Here is a 16,624-nt window from a genome sequence, read left to right as displayed (position 1 = left end):
ATTCTATATTTTCTGTGTGAAAAAGTTGCCCGTTAGGTCTCTTTTAAATTTTTCCCGTAACCAATGCCCTTGAGTTTTGGATTCCCCTTACCCTGGGGAAAAAGACCTTGATGATCCACCCCATCCATGCCCCTCATGATTTTATAAATCTCTATAAGGTCACCCCTCAGCCTCTGACACTCCAGAGAAAACAGCCCCAGCCTATTTAGCCTCTTCGTATAGGTCAAACCCTCCAACCCTGGCAACATCCTAGTAAATCTTTTCAGAATCCTTTCAGTTCTTATGCCAATGTAGGTAATTTCAATAAATTCTTTCTTCTTGGGTTCCGCCATAATTCTAGAAAGTCCAAGGAAACCTTCTACACATTGCATGAACTGGTCATTAGTAGTTTGTTTCTAAACCTTTTGTTCTGTTGGAGTTAGTTGAACTCCTTCTGCAGTCTTAAGGATGTTGAGGTCAAAACATGCATACAGACTCAGATTGTGAATTACATGCACGTTTTCAACTCTCTTAGGTTCTTTGTGTTGTGGTACTACTGGTAACATTCCTTTGCTCTTGAGAATTCTTCCACCGTGGAGCATGTAGTGCTATCTTCATAAGCTGCAATTTATGTTTCTTCAGACATAGCATTTGCTCTGACAGAACTGTGATATTCGTACCTGTACCAAACTTAAAACTAACTGATGTCCTTTACATACACCAGCCCTGTCAGGTTTGAAGCAGTTGCATCACTAATTTCCCTTAGGAATGCCTCAGGTATCTTTCCAATGATAATTATTATACTCTGTTCATCTGTTTGCTTGAGTAACTCCTGTCACTTTTGCTGCTCTGAAATTGTATTTTACCTCTGTCCATCTTCTGGAAATGACCTATAGTTATACACTACTGTGTCATATCTGGGCACCGATTATACTAATATGGCTTTCTTGTTCCACAGCACTAACACTGACTCTTTATATCTACTGACTGCTGTATTCTTTGTATTGGTTTGTTACATTTATCAGTAAAATGTCTATATCTTAAAACTAGATAGGTTTAATTGGTCTACTGTGGCAAGGTTGTCTACATATCTCGGAATATACCTGTGAGTCCTCCTGGCTTCTGCTTGTAACATTCTAACATAACTTGAATAGTTTTCTCCAAAGTCAAATATTCTTTGGATGCAATAACTCTAACAAGGACTTGTCAATAATTTAGACAACAAATTTGGCTATTTATATCCTGCTTTTAAAGTTCCAAAGTAACGGGTCTTTACTCATCTGTAGAAATCATTAGTTAAATAATCTACCAATTCCTTTGGATGGTGAACCTTCTGTTAAATCTTGCTCATTTGGCAATGTATTTGGTGTCAGATTGAAGTAATAAAAGCTGATAAAACTTCATCAAAAGTACCAGTGCCTTCTTTTATATTTAGGAAATTTATAATCTTGCAGTAGCATCTACTGAATCTAAAGTGTATTTACTTATTTAGGTTGAGATTTAGTATTTAATTTTGAAACAATTCTCAATCCTAAGAACAGTCTTCTCCAAGATGTCCAATCCCACATTCTGTTTAGTCTTCTCTGACATTAAATTTTGATGGCTATATTATTTATCTTCCCATTTCCTTTTAATATAACTATTCTTTTCACATGGAGGCTATTTTAAATCTGACACATCTCAATGCTGTGGTTCGATTTTCCTTAAGAGATCTAATTATTCCCCAATAGATAAGTGGTAATGATTGAAATCTTGTGATCTCGCAATAAATCAGTGCAGTTTTAATTCTGTTATATTAAAATCTCTTTAAACCTTTTAATTCTATATAATGGCAATGCAGACCTTAAACAGGGGGGTTACATTAGCCACTTTACAGTCATCTGGGACCCTCCCTGACTCCAGTGATTCCTGAAAGCCAATGCCTCTAATCTCCACAGCGACCTTCTTCAGAGCTCTGGGGTGTAATAAATCTGGTCTGGATGATTTATCTGCCTTTAGACTTTTCAGCTTCCCCAGCACCTTCTCCTTATTGATGGCCACCACACTCACCTCTGTCCCCTGCCTCTCTTGTACTTCTGGTATGCTGCTCGTATCTTCCACTGTGAAATCTCACACAAAGTACTTTTCCAGTTCCTCTGCCATTTATTTGTTCCCCATTACTTCCACTCCTGCCTCTTTTTCCAGCAGTCCAAAGTCCAGCCTTGCCTTTCTCTTACCTTTTATATATCTAAAAATAATTCTTGCCATCTTCTTTTATATTACTTAATAACAACCTCATATTTCATCTTCTTCCATTTCAGTTTTCTTTTAGTTATCTTTGCTGCTTTTTAAAGACTTCCCACTAATCTTCATCACATTGTAATGCCTTTTCTGTTGCTTTTATGCTGTCCCTGATTTCTGTTGTCAGCCATGGTTACCTTGTTCTCCCCTTAGTATATTTCTTCTTCATTGGGATGAATTTCTGATGTATATCCTGAATTACCCCAGAAATTCCTGCCACTGCTGGTCCACCATCTTCCCTGCTAGGCTTCCCTTCCAGTTAACTCTGGCCAGGTCCTCCCTCATCCCTTTGTAATTACCTTTATTCAACAGCAATACCATTATGCCTGATCTCAGCTTCTCCCTCTCAACCTGTAGAGTGAACTTTATCAAATTATGCTTGCTGCCCCCGAAGGATTACTTCACCTTAAGCTCTCTAGTCAAGTCTGCCTTGGTACACATCCCAGATCTGCAGTCAGTGATACTTTTGGGATCCCACAATCTGTGATCTAGTAGTAATCTGATGATCTGTTGCAGTGATGACAGCTGAGTGGGACGTATAGACCAAGGAACCAGGGAAAACCAATTTGCTGTCCTGTAAAATAGTGACAACTTTTACACCACTGAAATGAGCAGACAGAACCTTGGTTTAGCTTTTTATCTGGAAAATTGAACTTTCAATGGTACAGCTGTCATTCAGTAATACGTTGAAGTGTCATCCTGTAGTTATGTCTTTGGAGAAGGATGTGAACTGACACCAGACTGACTCAGAGGGAAGACCACTATTGCTGAGTCACACCTACATGTAGGCTCATTAATGGTACATGTGAGGAAGAAACAAATCTGATGTTGCATTAGTCCTTCCAGGTTTATGAGTTAGTCAAATGGTTTTTGCAGATTTTAAAGGCTATTGCCCTGCAATGATCTCTACTTGACCTTAGAGCACTTCGTCTCATTGTGAGAACGAAAAATGAACATTACTCCCATTCTTGACTCTTATCTCCTGCTAAGCAGGAAAACTGGAGGGAGCAGCTTTATTTTAAGAAAAGTCTGTTTTCAAAGGACGCCTACAGGGGAAGCAGGCCATTTGGCCCATCAAGTCCACTCTGACCCTCCAAAAAGCATCCAACTCAAACCCACCCTTTCACCTATCACCCTGCATTTCCCATGGCTAACCCACCTAGCCTGCACATCCCTGGACACTTTGGACAATTTACCCTCGTCAATCTGCCTAATCTGCACATCTTTGGACTGTGGGAGGAAATGGGAGCACTCAAAGGAAACCCATGCAGACAGGGGGAGAATGTGTAAACTCCACATAATCAGTCGCCCGATATTTTAATTTCCATATCTGATTTAATTTGATTCTACACACCAGGAATAGGTAGAATGTTGTAAAGCAAAATTTACATATGATTTCAATTTTTAGTCTGCTTTGCATTCAGCATATGCAGCCATTTCTTGAAGAAGGCTTGAGGAGGGTGGTTGAGTATGGGATAGTGGTAACTATGGTAACAAAAGCAGTACCTCCTCCCACTGAGAGTGGCTAACAAATGTAGGTTGGTTGTAGGCTTCACTCTGTACAATGAGTGCTGGAATATTTGCGCTGCCTGCAAACTGTGAAAATATTTATGATAAACTTTGAGATATCAATGGATTTGGGAACCTCCATTTGACAGTTGTTCTAGAGAGCTGATTAAAACAGTAATTATGAATACAGGTCCACAGCTTACCATGAATTGTAGTGCTTGACATGTTTGATGAGTAACACTGTTGGAAAACCATCATGTCTGTATAGCACAGATTTATTCTCACAGGTAAGCTGCTTTATTAAATGTCTGTCTGGGACCTCGTTGGGAGAACTGGCCTGTCTGAGTACTCAAGTATTGCTAAGTCGCATAAACATAATATTGATTCATTTTAAATTCTACACATGGTACCAAATAGGTAATAATTTGGACTTGAAAATGGAGATGTTCTGACTAACATAAAGACTTGTGGGTCTGTATTCTTTTTCCTTTTCCAAAAAAACAGATATTATGTTTCTCCAAGGGACTGAGGTGATATTTAAAGTGGCCCTTAGCCTGATGAGCAGTCACGAGGCATTAATTCTGAAATGTGACAGTTTTGAGACCATCGTAGATTTCATAAAGTCAACGATTCCAAATCTGAGTCACACACAGATGGAGAAAACTATTGTTCAGGTACTAATGTCATTATTTAGTATTGTGAACTTTTCAAATTGCCTGGATTTGTATTTTTCGAAACTATCTAAGTTTTGTCAAGGGTCAGACACAGAGAGGATATTCATAGTTAATTCACTAATAGTGCAAATATCTGCATCAATATAATATTGATTATCTATACTAACCTGTTTTAGGCAAGGTCATACTTTCATATTTCACTAAGAATAAAGAAAAAATTATTTTTATCATCTTTTGTTCCACTATCTGTGTAGTTTTAGCACTTAAAAGTTATTTACTAATTAACAGCTTTCAGATTTAAACTGTCTTTTGTATCAGAACAAATGGAATACCTATGTTTATGATAGAATTAATAGACAGTGTATTTGACCTTTTTAAAACAGCAAACTGCAATCACTGAACTGTCTGCATGTGGGTAGAAGTTTTAAACTGAATAGCTTTTCTAATGTCCATGGGGATTTAATATTTTATCATCACACTGCCTGTCCTTGATATAATAAAGATAGTGTGACCATAAGTGCAGCCTGGCGTGCTTTATGCTTTTCTATAAATCATCCGGAGGGATAATTTAAGGCCATTAATAGTTATGTATTAGTCCAAAGGAGCTGTAAAGCTAATGTTACTTGTAATTTACAGACCAGTCTTAAAAGTGTTTGACCTCAAGTTACAGGAAGAGAGTAAGGTTTATGACTTTGTTGATCACATCTAAGTGATGCTGTTAGCACAGTAGCCCTCAACAGTGGTTTATATTTTACTCAGTATGTTTTACTGCTTGTTTAATGTATGTCAAGTACAACTTTCTACACAGTGTTTATATAGCACAGCTGTGCTCCACTTCAAGAGTTTTCTTTTTCTTTCTACATTTGTCCAGCCTAACAACTAGCATTTGAGAACAAAAGTATTGTTCAGGATCCTGTTATTATGATTTTGTAGTTGGCTAGTGCTTCAGCAGGTTAGACGTGATCCTCATGGCCCAAGGGAGACCCTGACTGTCAATCAGCCCTATTGTTAGCAGTACAGGATATGAGCAAACACATGAAACTCTGCTCCACTAATTAAATTGTTCAATACAAACTAGCATCATGGATTGTGTGAAAAGGATCTTTCCTTTCATTTACCCTAAGCTCCCACAACAAAGAAAGATGTTTTTTGTTCACATCATATAACTAAAGAGGAGAAAGTAAAAACTGCCAGGGTGCCAGAATCCCAATATCCCAGAAATGTCATATGAACCAAAACCGTGTATGTATCCTCATAAAATCGTCCCACCCAATCTCCTTTAATGCATTATCTGCCTAGATATAATCTCCAAAGTGTTTAAGAAAAGCTATTTGAGATGCATCTTCCAACTCCAATCTGGTTTCAGTATATGTAACTACATTGGCTCCTTGTCCAGCAATGCTTCCGTTTTATAATTATTATTGTATTTTTCAAATTCCTGCATGGCTCTCTTCATCCCTGTTTGTGTAATCTCTTAACAACTGGGCAGGATAGGCTGAATGGACTCCCTCTCTCTGTGCGACTTCAGTTCTTTCACTTATTCTCTTTATGGTCCTCAAGAGTGAGGACCATAAATCTTACCATTAGCGGAGTTCTTACAACATGAAATACTAGCTCTCGATGTCGAGATCCATCCATATTTACAATGGCGATTCACCAATGTCTTGAGACTCAGACTGATAGATGGCGAGCTGCTGCTTTCAATAGTCCAACAGCAAAACCACAAATCCTTCAGCTGCTTGTGCTGATTGGTGACTCAAGGCTTATGTTGTTCTCAATACTGTTGCTAGATTGTTTCCCACACTGGTTATGATGGCATATGGTGAACTTGCCATTACTGTTTCCTGCAATTTCTGGCCAGCATTGCATCATTGTTGTCAACAGATGAGACAAATCTTAAGTTATTCATCAGTGTACAAAGATAATTTTCAGTTCAACAGTTTCAATGTTCTAGGGACAAGGTCACAATCCTCTTTTAAGTTTAAATCTGTATGACAGCATCAGCTCCTCCTAGCAGTAATTTCAGGTCTCCTTCATTTGCTGTTTTCAGTGAATAATTTCTGGTGTGTTGTAGGTGTTTGAGATGGACATTTCCAAGCAGCTCCATGCCTATGAGGTAGAGTACCATGTGTTGCAAGATGAGATGGTGGAGAATTCATTGCCCAATGATGATGGAGACCGTCTGGAGAAACTGGAGAGAGCAAATTGTCAGCTTAAGAGACAAAACATGGAGCTACTGGAGAAGCTTCAGGTAACAATGACATCAACTGTAAAACTGTTAACGCAAATGATATTGTCTCCGGAAATGAGATACCCACAGGATCTTTTCTTTGGGACAGATAACACATACGTCTGACTTCAGTATTTTTTAATCAAGTAAATTAATTTTAATCCTGCAATGTCAGGTGCTTTTGGATGTCAAAGACAATTGTGTCCATCATTAGGGTGACACGGTGGATCAGTGGTTAGCACTGTGTTTCCGTGGGTTTCCTCCCACACTTGAAAGATGTGCAGGTTAGGTGAATCGGCAGTTCTAAATTGCTCTGTAGCATTCAGGATGTGCTGGCATGGTGCACTGGCAAAGTTACCAGGATAAGGTAGGGGTATCTGTCTGGGTGGGAGGGTCAGTGTGGACTTGATAGGACAAATGGCCTGCTTCCTGTAGTGATTCTACGATTCAATTTTTTTCTATGTTTAGGTTCCCATTCATCTGTCAGTTATTTTCTGTACAGCCGATTGAGCTATAGGACATACTCTGACCCTCAATAAGCCTAACATCACTATGCTGCTTTCTACATATTAAAGTATTGGCCAACTTATTCTGGCTCAGACATGAAAATTGCGGGAAGTCATAAAGTGCATGAAACTTCTTGATTAATTATAAGACCAAAAGCAAAGTAGTTGACATTTAAGTGTCCTCTGAAATGGCCTAGCAAGCCACTGCGTTGTACTAAACCTCTAAAAGATTTCAGAAAAGGAACAAAAATGGACGGACCACCTGGCATCAACTTTGGCACTGGAAACTTCCATGGTAAACACAGCTCTGTTGACACTGCAAAGTTGTCCTTACCAACATCTGGGGGCTAATGCCAAAATTAGGACAGCAAGCTGATAGAGTGGTCAAGCAGCAGCTTGGCAAAGCAATTACTCAGGCAATTGTAACTTGCTGATAATGTTTTAAATGCCACCATAATAATCCGTAGGTATGTCATGTCCCACCAGCCAAACATACCATGCAGAGCTGGTGTATAGTGGTGTAGTGTCGGGAGGGAGTTTTCTCAAGTTAAATGTGATCAAGGAAATCATTTGCTGATTACCGCATGTAACAGCCCTAAATTTCCTCCAAACCAAGGCTAATGAACGAGTACTACTCCATATTTCACGCCACTTGGAAAATGCACTGAGGTTGCCAAAAGTACAGAAAGTATTCTAGGTGGGGGATGCTGCTACCAACAGTGGCTCGGTAGTGTTTCTAAAGTTCAAGCTGACCAAGCCATTGAGTCAAACAGCATGGAAACAGATCCTTCAGTCCAACTAGTTCACGCTGACCAAGTTTTCTAAACTAAACTACTCCCACTTGCCTGCGTTTGGTCCTTGTCCCTCTAAACCTTTCCTATTCAACCTTTCCTATCCAAATGTCATCTAAATATTATAACTATACCTATACCTACCACTTACTCTGGCAATTCATTCAACATATGAACCACCTCTGTGTGAAAAGGTTGCCCCTCACATTCTTTTTTTAAATCTTTCTCCTCTCACCTTAAAAATATGTCCCCTAGTTTTGAGCTTCCCTACCTTAGGGAAAAGACCTCTGCTTTTAAGCTTATATATTTCCCCTCAGGATTCTATAAGCCTCTATGAGGTCATCTCTCAACCTCCTACACTCCAGTGAAAAAAGTCCCAGCTTATTCAGCCTCTCCCATTAGCTCAAACTGTGCAGTTCTGCCAATATCCTGGTAAATCTTTTTCTGAATGCCCTCTCCAATTTAATAATATCCTTCCTACAGCAGGGCGACCAGAACTGTACACAATACTTCAAAAGTGGCCTCACCAACGCCCTGTCCAACCTCAACATGACATCCTAAATATTATACTTAATGGTCTGAACAATGAAGGCAAGTGTCCTAAATGCCTCCTTAACCACCCTGTCTACCTGTGACGCAATTTTCAAAGAACTGTGTACCTGGACCACTTGATCTGTCTGTTCGACAACACTGTCCAGGGCCCTATCATTATCTGTATAAGTCCTGCCTTGTTTGTTTTACCAAAATGCAAAATGTCACATTTATCCAAATTAAATTCCATCTGCCATTCCTCAGTCCATTGGCTCAATTGGTCAAGACCCTTTTGTAATCCTAGATAATCTTCTTCACTTTCAACTGTACCACCAATTTTGGTTTCATCTGAAAAGTTACTAACCATGCCTCCCAAATTCTCATCCAAATAGTTTCTATAAACGAGAAACAAAAGCGGTCCCAGAAGCAATTCCTGCAGAACACCGCTGGTCACAGGCCTCCAGTCTGCAAAATAACTCTCCACCACCACCCTCTGTCTCCTACCGTCAAGCCAATGAGCAGCTAGACTGGGTCTGCAGCATGTTGTGAGGAAACGAACAAGAGGGAGAAACATTCTTGACCTCACCCTCATTTAATCTATCTGCTGCAAATGCACCTGTCTATGACAATATCGATAAACGTGACCACTATATAGGCCTAATGTGACAATTTCACCGTACTAGTCTTCAAAATGATTTAGCAACTCAAGATGGCCATCTGTGAAGCACCATCAGTAGCAATGGATTTGTACTCAAAGAAAATTTCAACCTCATAGCACAGCATATCCCCATCTCCCCAATACCATCAAGCAGCAAGTGAAAAGGTTAAGTGATTCTATAGCCAAGGATCAGATCTAAGCTTTGCAGGCAACCAATCCAGTCATAAATGGTGGTGGAAAATTAAATAACACATTCGAGGATTGGGCTCCACAAGTATAGCCATCCTCAATAATGGGGGAGCCCGGTACAAAAGATAAGATTGAAAAATCCACAACAATTCGCAACATGTGCCAAGTCAGAGATACATTTTGGCTCCCTCCAGAGGTTCCTGCCATCACAGGTGCCAGTCTTCAGCCAATTCAGTTCATTCCATATGATATCAGGAAAAGGCTGGAGGCATTGGGCACTGCAAGGCTATGGGCACTGACAAAATTCTGGCAACACTACTGTAGAAGTTTGCTCCAGAACTTGCTGTGTCAATAGCTAAGATGTTTCAGTACAGCAAGGACACTGTCACCTACCTGGCAATGTGGAAAATTGGCCAGGTATATGCTGTACACAAAAAGCAGGACAAATCCAAGCTGACCAATTACCACCCCATCAGTCTACTCTTGATCATCAGTAAAGTCATGGAAGGTGTTATCTACAGTGCTATCAAGTAGCTCTTCCTTGGCAATAACCGCTCACTGATGCCCCAGTTTGGGTTCTGCACGGCCCACTCTGCTCCTGACCTCATTACAGCCTTGGTTCAATTATGAACAAAAGAGCTTGATTCCAGAGATCACTTGCTTGAGCATTCACTCCCTCCACCACTAATGCTTAGTAGCAGCAGTGTGTACCACCTACAATATGTACTGCAGAAATTCACCAAGGTTCTTTCAATATTAAATTCCCAAAACGTGGACACTATCACGTAAAAGGACAGGGAAGTAAACAGATGGGAACACCACCAATTGCAAGTTTCCCTCCAACTCACTCACTGCCTTGACTTGGGGGTATATCATCGTTTCTGTCCTGTCACTGGGTCAAAATTCGAGAACATCCACCTTGAAAACATGTGGGTCTATCTAAACCAAATGGACTGAAGCAGTTCAAGAAGGCAGCCCACCATGGCCACCTCAAGGACAATCAGAGATAGACAATAAATGTTGGCTTGGCCAACAAAGTACACCTAGAGTCATAGAGATGTACAGCATGGAAACAGACCCTTCGATCTTAACTCGTCTATGCCGACCGGATAACCCAACCCAATCTAGTCCCACTTGCCAACACTTGGCCCATATCCCTCCAAACCCTTCCTATTCATGCCTTTAGATGCCTTTTAAACATTGCAGTTGTACTAGCCTCCACCACTTCCTCTGGCAACTCATGCCATACACATACCACCCTCTGTGTGAAAAAGTTGCCCCTTAGGTCTCTTTTATATCTTTCCCCTCTCACCCGAAACCAATGCCCTCTTGTTCTGGACTCTCCCACCTCAGAGAAAATACATTGTCAGTTTATCCTATCCATGCCCCTCATGATTTTATAGACCTCTTATAAGGTCAGCCTATTCAACCTCTCCCTATAGCTCAAACCCTCCAACCCTGGCAACATCCTTGTAAATCTTTTCTGAACCTTTTCAAGTCTCACTACATCCTTCCTTTAGGAAGGAGACCAGAATTACACACAATATTCCAAAAGTGGCCTAACCAATGTCCTGTACAGCCGCAACATGACCTCCCAACTCCTGTATTCAATACTCTGACCAGTAAAGGAAAGCATACCAAACACCTTCTTCACTATCCTATCTACTTGATGACTCTACTTTCAAGGAACTAAGAACCTGCACTCCAAGGTCTCTTTGTTCAGCAACACTCCTTAGGACCTTACCATCAAGTATATAAGTCCTGCTAAGATTTGCTTTCCCAAAATGCAGCACCTCACATTTATCTAAATTAAACTCCATCTGCCACTCCTCAACCCATTGACCCATCTGATCAAGATCCCGTTGTAATCTGAGGTAAGCTTCTTCGCTGTCAAATACACCTCCAATTTTGGTGTCATCTGCAAACTTACTAACTATACCTCTTATGCTTCTCCTTTAGGGAAGAAAATGTGCCATTTGGTGTGGCCTTCATGTGACTCCACATTGATAAATATGGCTGCATTCTTAAATGATCTAACAAACCACTTAGTTTGGGTAACAAATGTTGGCTTTGCTAGCAACACTGTATTCCATGAAAGAATGAAAAATTGTAAAGAAGTTATACAATTAATTTGCAAAGGAGATGATATTATTGTTTAAATTTTAAAAATGTTAGTGTCATCACTATTATTTCATCATCACTGACACAGTCATATCCCTGAGGTGGTCATGAATAGCTTACATGTAACTGAATATTTTGCTAAGCTATGTCAGAGGACAATCAAGGGTCACAATAAAATAGAAATAGAAATTGCTGGAGAAATTCAGCAGGTCTGGCAGTATCTGTGGAGAGAAAGCCAAGTCGATGTTTCAGCTCGGGTGACCCTTCTTCAGAATTCTAAGACTTGCTGAGTTTCTACAGCTATCTATGTCATCCTCAGATGATTAAATAATAACTTTATTAAAGTTCTCAAACTTTACCGAAGCCTACAATATGAACCTGTTCTATGCTGGGAATGACCTGGGACGAACAAAAACCTGTTTGAAGTATAAGGTGAGGAAAAGACCTGAAATGACAAAGGAGTAGTCAACCTTGCCTAGATTGTAGTTCACCAGTGTCGATGTTGCTTTTTCCCCATGATTGTAACATCAATCCTCCTTCAACAGTTTTTTTTCATACCTTAACTCTAGGGAAGGACAAGGTTTTGTATTAACGGACACAGCAGTCAACTTGAAAGTGACATCCTGAATAGCAGTTCTAATGAAGGGTCTCTGGACTCAAGACGTTAACTCTACTTCCCTCTCCCTACAGATGCTACCAGACTTTCTGAGTTTCTCTAGCATGATCTCTTTCTGTTTTAAGATATTATACTGTCAAGTTCTGTAATCTTCAATTCATACTCATTTTATGCCAGTATTGTCCAACTCTGTGCAAACAAAGCCTGCCCATCTTTCCAAGCTCTGTGGAAATCCCCAGTAAGTTTCCGTCAGTTGGGCATTTTGGCAGGAATTTCAAGAAAGAAAGAGGGAACGAAAATGTTTACATACCTGCAAATCTTTTTATGTTCTCAGGATTTCAGAAGGTCTCGAAGTTAAGGAGTTCCTGGTGAACTCCTTTCTTCCTTTATGGGGAGCGAAGGCCTAGTGGTATTGTCACAAGATTATTAATCCAGAGACCCTGGGGTCCCAGGTTTGAATCTTGCTATGATGGGTGGTGGAACTTAAGTTCAATAGAAACCTGGAATTAAGAGGCTACTGATGTCTATGAAACCTTTGCCAGTTGTCATAAAAAACTATGTCCTTTAGGAAAGGAAACTGCTGTCTTTAAATGGTCTAGACTAGATGTGACTCCAGACCTCCAGCATCATCAAAATACTGGCCTGGCTAGTGACAGCCACATTCAGTGAATAAAGAAAAAGGCTTTGCGTGTTTATTAGTTAATCGGAGAACATGAGTGATCAATTAGTAGTGATTAATGGATCAAAAAAACCATGGGCGATTTGATGATGAGAAGACAAGGTTTAGTTATGTGTCAGAACACTTCTGGATCTTTAAAAATGAAGGAATAAAAGACCCACTGTCTGGCGGGCCGTATGGGAAGGTCCCATATGGAGCACTGAGCTGTGCTGACATGGCTGACCACAGGCGATTCTGGGTTGATGGAATAAGGTGGAGGGAGGGAGGTAAACTAAGTCGGGTAATCCCTCTCTTCACCCTGCTCCACTTGAGCCTTGGTAAATAGTGCAGGTATATAGAAATCTGGTGAAATATGGCTTAGGTTGGGTTGTGGTGCCTTTCCTACCATGGTCAAATAGCCTATGAAGTTGTATGTGAAGAACAGCAACTTGGTGAAGGTGAGAGTTGAAGCTCAATGTGGAGAACCTACACACAAAAAAAATGGAAAGAAGATGGAGGGATGAGCAAAAGTAGGTGAAGGTGCACTTTCACCTGAAGTCCAACAGATGCACACATACTGTTCAATGGCCTAGTGCTGTACGTCTGTCCTCTGTTAATGTATGTCTTGCTAATGAGCCACTAAACTGTATTTTCTCCTTCATTTTACAGGCCACTCGCTTTAAGATACAGAACCTGGAAGCCAGCATTGAAAGCATTTTAATCCGAGAAAATAAAATGAAGCTCCTAATCCGTACAATGGAACAGGAGAAGCAGTCACACTTAAAGACTATAGAACATATGCGCAAATATTTGCCACAGGATGTCCTAAATGATGGGGAATTTGTGGTAAGGAAGAATTCAGGGATTTTCTCATCAAGAAGGCCTGAAGCAATGGATGAGGAATTGGATGGTAGCAAAGTGAAAATAGGAAATAATAAGCCATGAAAACATCAAGAGTGAAACGTGAGAGACTGTGCCGTAGAAAGCCAAATAGCCATTCTGAAAAGGGAAGTGCATGCTTTACCAGGCCTCTGAGACACTGTGTCACATGGTATATGGCTCAGAAGAAATTATATGGAGGCCTTTGTAATGTAAGAATGGAGAATTTAGAAAGTGGGGTATCCAAAATGTCATTTTTTTTAAAAAAATCAACTTAACACTCCTTCACCTGACTTACTTGGTGTTTAGTATATTTAGCATCACGGTTGGAAACTGTGCTTCATGACTGCAGCTTCTGTTGTATTACTTATTGTACTTCAGCAAGGGGAGCTACTTGATCATTAAGACAAAGACCAAGGTGATGGTTCTATGTCAATTGCTCCTTTCCTGCCATATATAATTACTGGGATGAGGATGGTATTCAATCTGTCAAAATCATGTGGGAAATGTAAAAACAAAATAAAAAAAAGAATGTATTTTCTGTTCAAGAAGCAAAGTGGTTCTAATGTGAGGCCAGTTTGAATTGTTGTTTAAAAACACAAGGCAGTTCATTTCGTTACATCAACAAAATGGTTGACTGGAGAATGGATACGGCATTTAACCAGCTCCACTTCAACCACACATACTTACAAAGTGCCAAATTCCACTGCTTTCATGTTGGTTGATGTTGCAGTGCGCCAGCGAATCATTACCTCTTTTCTCTGGAACGGAACCAGCTCAAGTCCAAAGAAGGACAATATTCAAAATGGAAATCAAGACTATTGGAACTGCTTCTGCTACTATTTCCACCCATTGAGTTCAATAGTGCTTAATTTTCCACTGTCTGTTATAAAATTATCAAATCATTTGAATTTATGTCTGTATACAATGTAGGTTCTATAAAACAAAAAAAAGTTTCTTCCTTGTTGTTTCTGATGTTATTTGAAGCATCTTCCAAAAGGCTAATTCAGACATGTTCAAATAAAAGAAAAGAACTACAAACACTAATTATAGTGAATTGACATGTATGGAATTGCACTTGTTTCTCAGTCTGGTGTTTGCCAGGTTATATATTAATGTTGTAGAAGCAGTCATGCATAAACCAGTGTGAAGAGAACTATACTCATTCCTAACTAAAACTTCCTCAATCAGTCTGGATTTCCAGTAGCATAGTATGATACAGCACAGGAAGATGCCATTTGGCCTGTGGTGCCTGGACATAACCCGAAAGACTGCTGCACAGTTTAAACACAGACCCCTGTCTTTTCCTTGTAACTGTGCAACCTCTTCAAAGGGCTAATTTTCTTCATGCATTACTTTTGTGAATATACCTTTTGCTGCAGAAACTGCTCTTGTCAGAGTAACAAAGAATCTGGAAGTTATTTCAACACAATACAGACTGCTCCAGCTCAGGGAGTGCAGGTCAATCAAAAATCACGGCATCATTAAAACTTGAACCTACATTTGAGTTGGTTTCAATTTGTGATTTGTTGTCTCCATAAAAAGCAAGGCATATGGGTACTGTTTTCTTTGATGTGTACTGACTTCTATGCAAATCACAGGAGAGATCACATCCTCCTTTCCAAAAACTCCATTTTACCTTGAATCTAAGGTGACATTTAAAATATAATTGCCTTATTTTCATGACAAATCAGACCACTCCAAGTAGACTGATTAAACTGGACCCTGCTGTTGTGAGAAAAATAGTTGCAGGGACTGCAGATATCCAAAACCATTTGCCAAATAGAAGAGTGGATCACTTCAGCTGAAGACCCTGAGCAATGTAGTCCACAGAAGAGTTGATGGAAATTTATTCGACAAAAGTTGATGTCCCGCAGGATAGTACTTGGAAAAACTGTGGGGACACTGCTAAAGACTGATGCAACATCTGCCATCTATTTGCTTCCAGTTCGACAGATGGCCTTGGACAGTGCCTACACCAACTTGTCCATCCAGTACCCCTGAGGGTGCCAATCTGGGTTGGCATCAGAAGCAGTCAGAGATCCTAAAACCACTCCAAGAATAACTTGAGTCCTAATCTACCATCAGATTGCAGAACTAATTTTTAAGGGCTTTATCCATGAGCAACTGCAAAACCTGCTACTCATGGTCTTCAAAAGCCTATTTGACCCACTTTCTAGCTGGTCCTGCACTACTGCTCAGAGAAACCATCTTTGCAAGACGAGGATAGGAAAATCAGCACCAGTTCTCAGAGATAATTAATATTCTGAGGACTCATTTAGTGTTGCTTCCTTACCAGGATGTTAAATGTTGTATCCTCACGCAACTTAGTAGCAGTTATGTCAAGTATTTGAACTTTGCTCTGACCACACTCTGAGCACTGTCTACGGTTCTGTTTGTCACATTATAAAAAAAATAAAGGATGTGGAGGCACTGAAGAGGCTGCAAAACAGTTTTTAAGGAGAATATCAGAAACACAGGGTATCCAAACTGGAAGAAGTTTGAGAATTTAGCTATCTTGGAAAATGAAGGCTGGATAGTAATCTCTAGAGTTCTCCCCGTGTCTGCGTGGTGCTCCGGTTTCCTCCCACAGTCCAAAGATGTGCAGGTCAGGTGAATTGGCCATGCTAAATTGCCCGTAGTGTTAGGTAAAAAGGGGTACATGTGGGGGTATGGGTGGGTTGCGCTTCGGCGGGTCGGTGTGGACTTGTTGGGCCGAAGGGCCAGTTTCCTCAACTGTAAGTAATCTAATCTAAAAAAAAAGTTCTTAAAAACTATGGAAGGTTTTGATACAAGTAAACCCATAGGGCATGTTTCCTCTTGCTTGGAAGAACATGACAATATAAAATAGTTAACAATAAATTCAATGTATAATTCAGGAGACACCTCTTTATCCAAAGTGTGGTGAGAATGTGAAACTTACTACAATGGGAGGCAGTGACGTGTATCATATAGTTGGATTTAAGTGGAAGCGTCTGAAGGAGTGGGGAATAGAGGTCTTAT

At 40.1% G+C, this 16,624-nt stretch overlaps 1 protein-coding gene across 4 annotated transcripts in view; it reads left to right on the top strand.

Moving 5' to 3' along the window:
- The window catches only part of tbc1d4 (TBC1 domain family, member 4), a 284,961-nt gene extending 270,293 nt beyond the window's left edge, over positions 1 to 14,668 (top strand). For all 4 annotated transcript variants that reach the window (XM_043691389.1, XM_043691388.1, XM_043691390.1 and 1 more), the window contains 3 exons: positions 4,273 to 4,442; positions 6,517 to 6,693; positions 13,412 to 14,668. In XM_043691389.1, coding sequence (XP_043547324.1) covers positions 4,273 to 4,442; positions 6,517 to 6,693; positions 13,412 to 13,687 — 623 coding nt within the window. In that variant the 3' untranslated portion in view covers positions 13,688 to 14,668. The remainder of the gene's footprint in view (positions 1 to 4,272; positions 4,443 to 6,516; positions 6,694 to 13,411) is intronic.
- Positions 14,669 to 16,624: the final 1,956 nt, after the last annotated feature.

The sequence above is a fragment of the Chiloscyllium plagiosum genome, chromosome 6 (assembly GCF_004010195.1).
Source record: "Chiloscyllium plagiosum isolate BGI_BamShark_2017 chromosome 6, ASM401019v2, whole genome shotgun sequence".
Lineage (NCBI taxonomy): Eukaryota > Metazoa > Chordata > Chondrichthyes > Orectolobiformes > Hemiscylliidae > Chiloscyllium > Chiloscyllium plagiosum.
The sequence above is the reverse complement of the archived record's forward strand: the minus strand, read 5'-3'. Positions and strand labels throughout refer to the sequence as shown.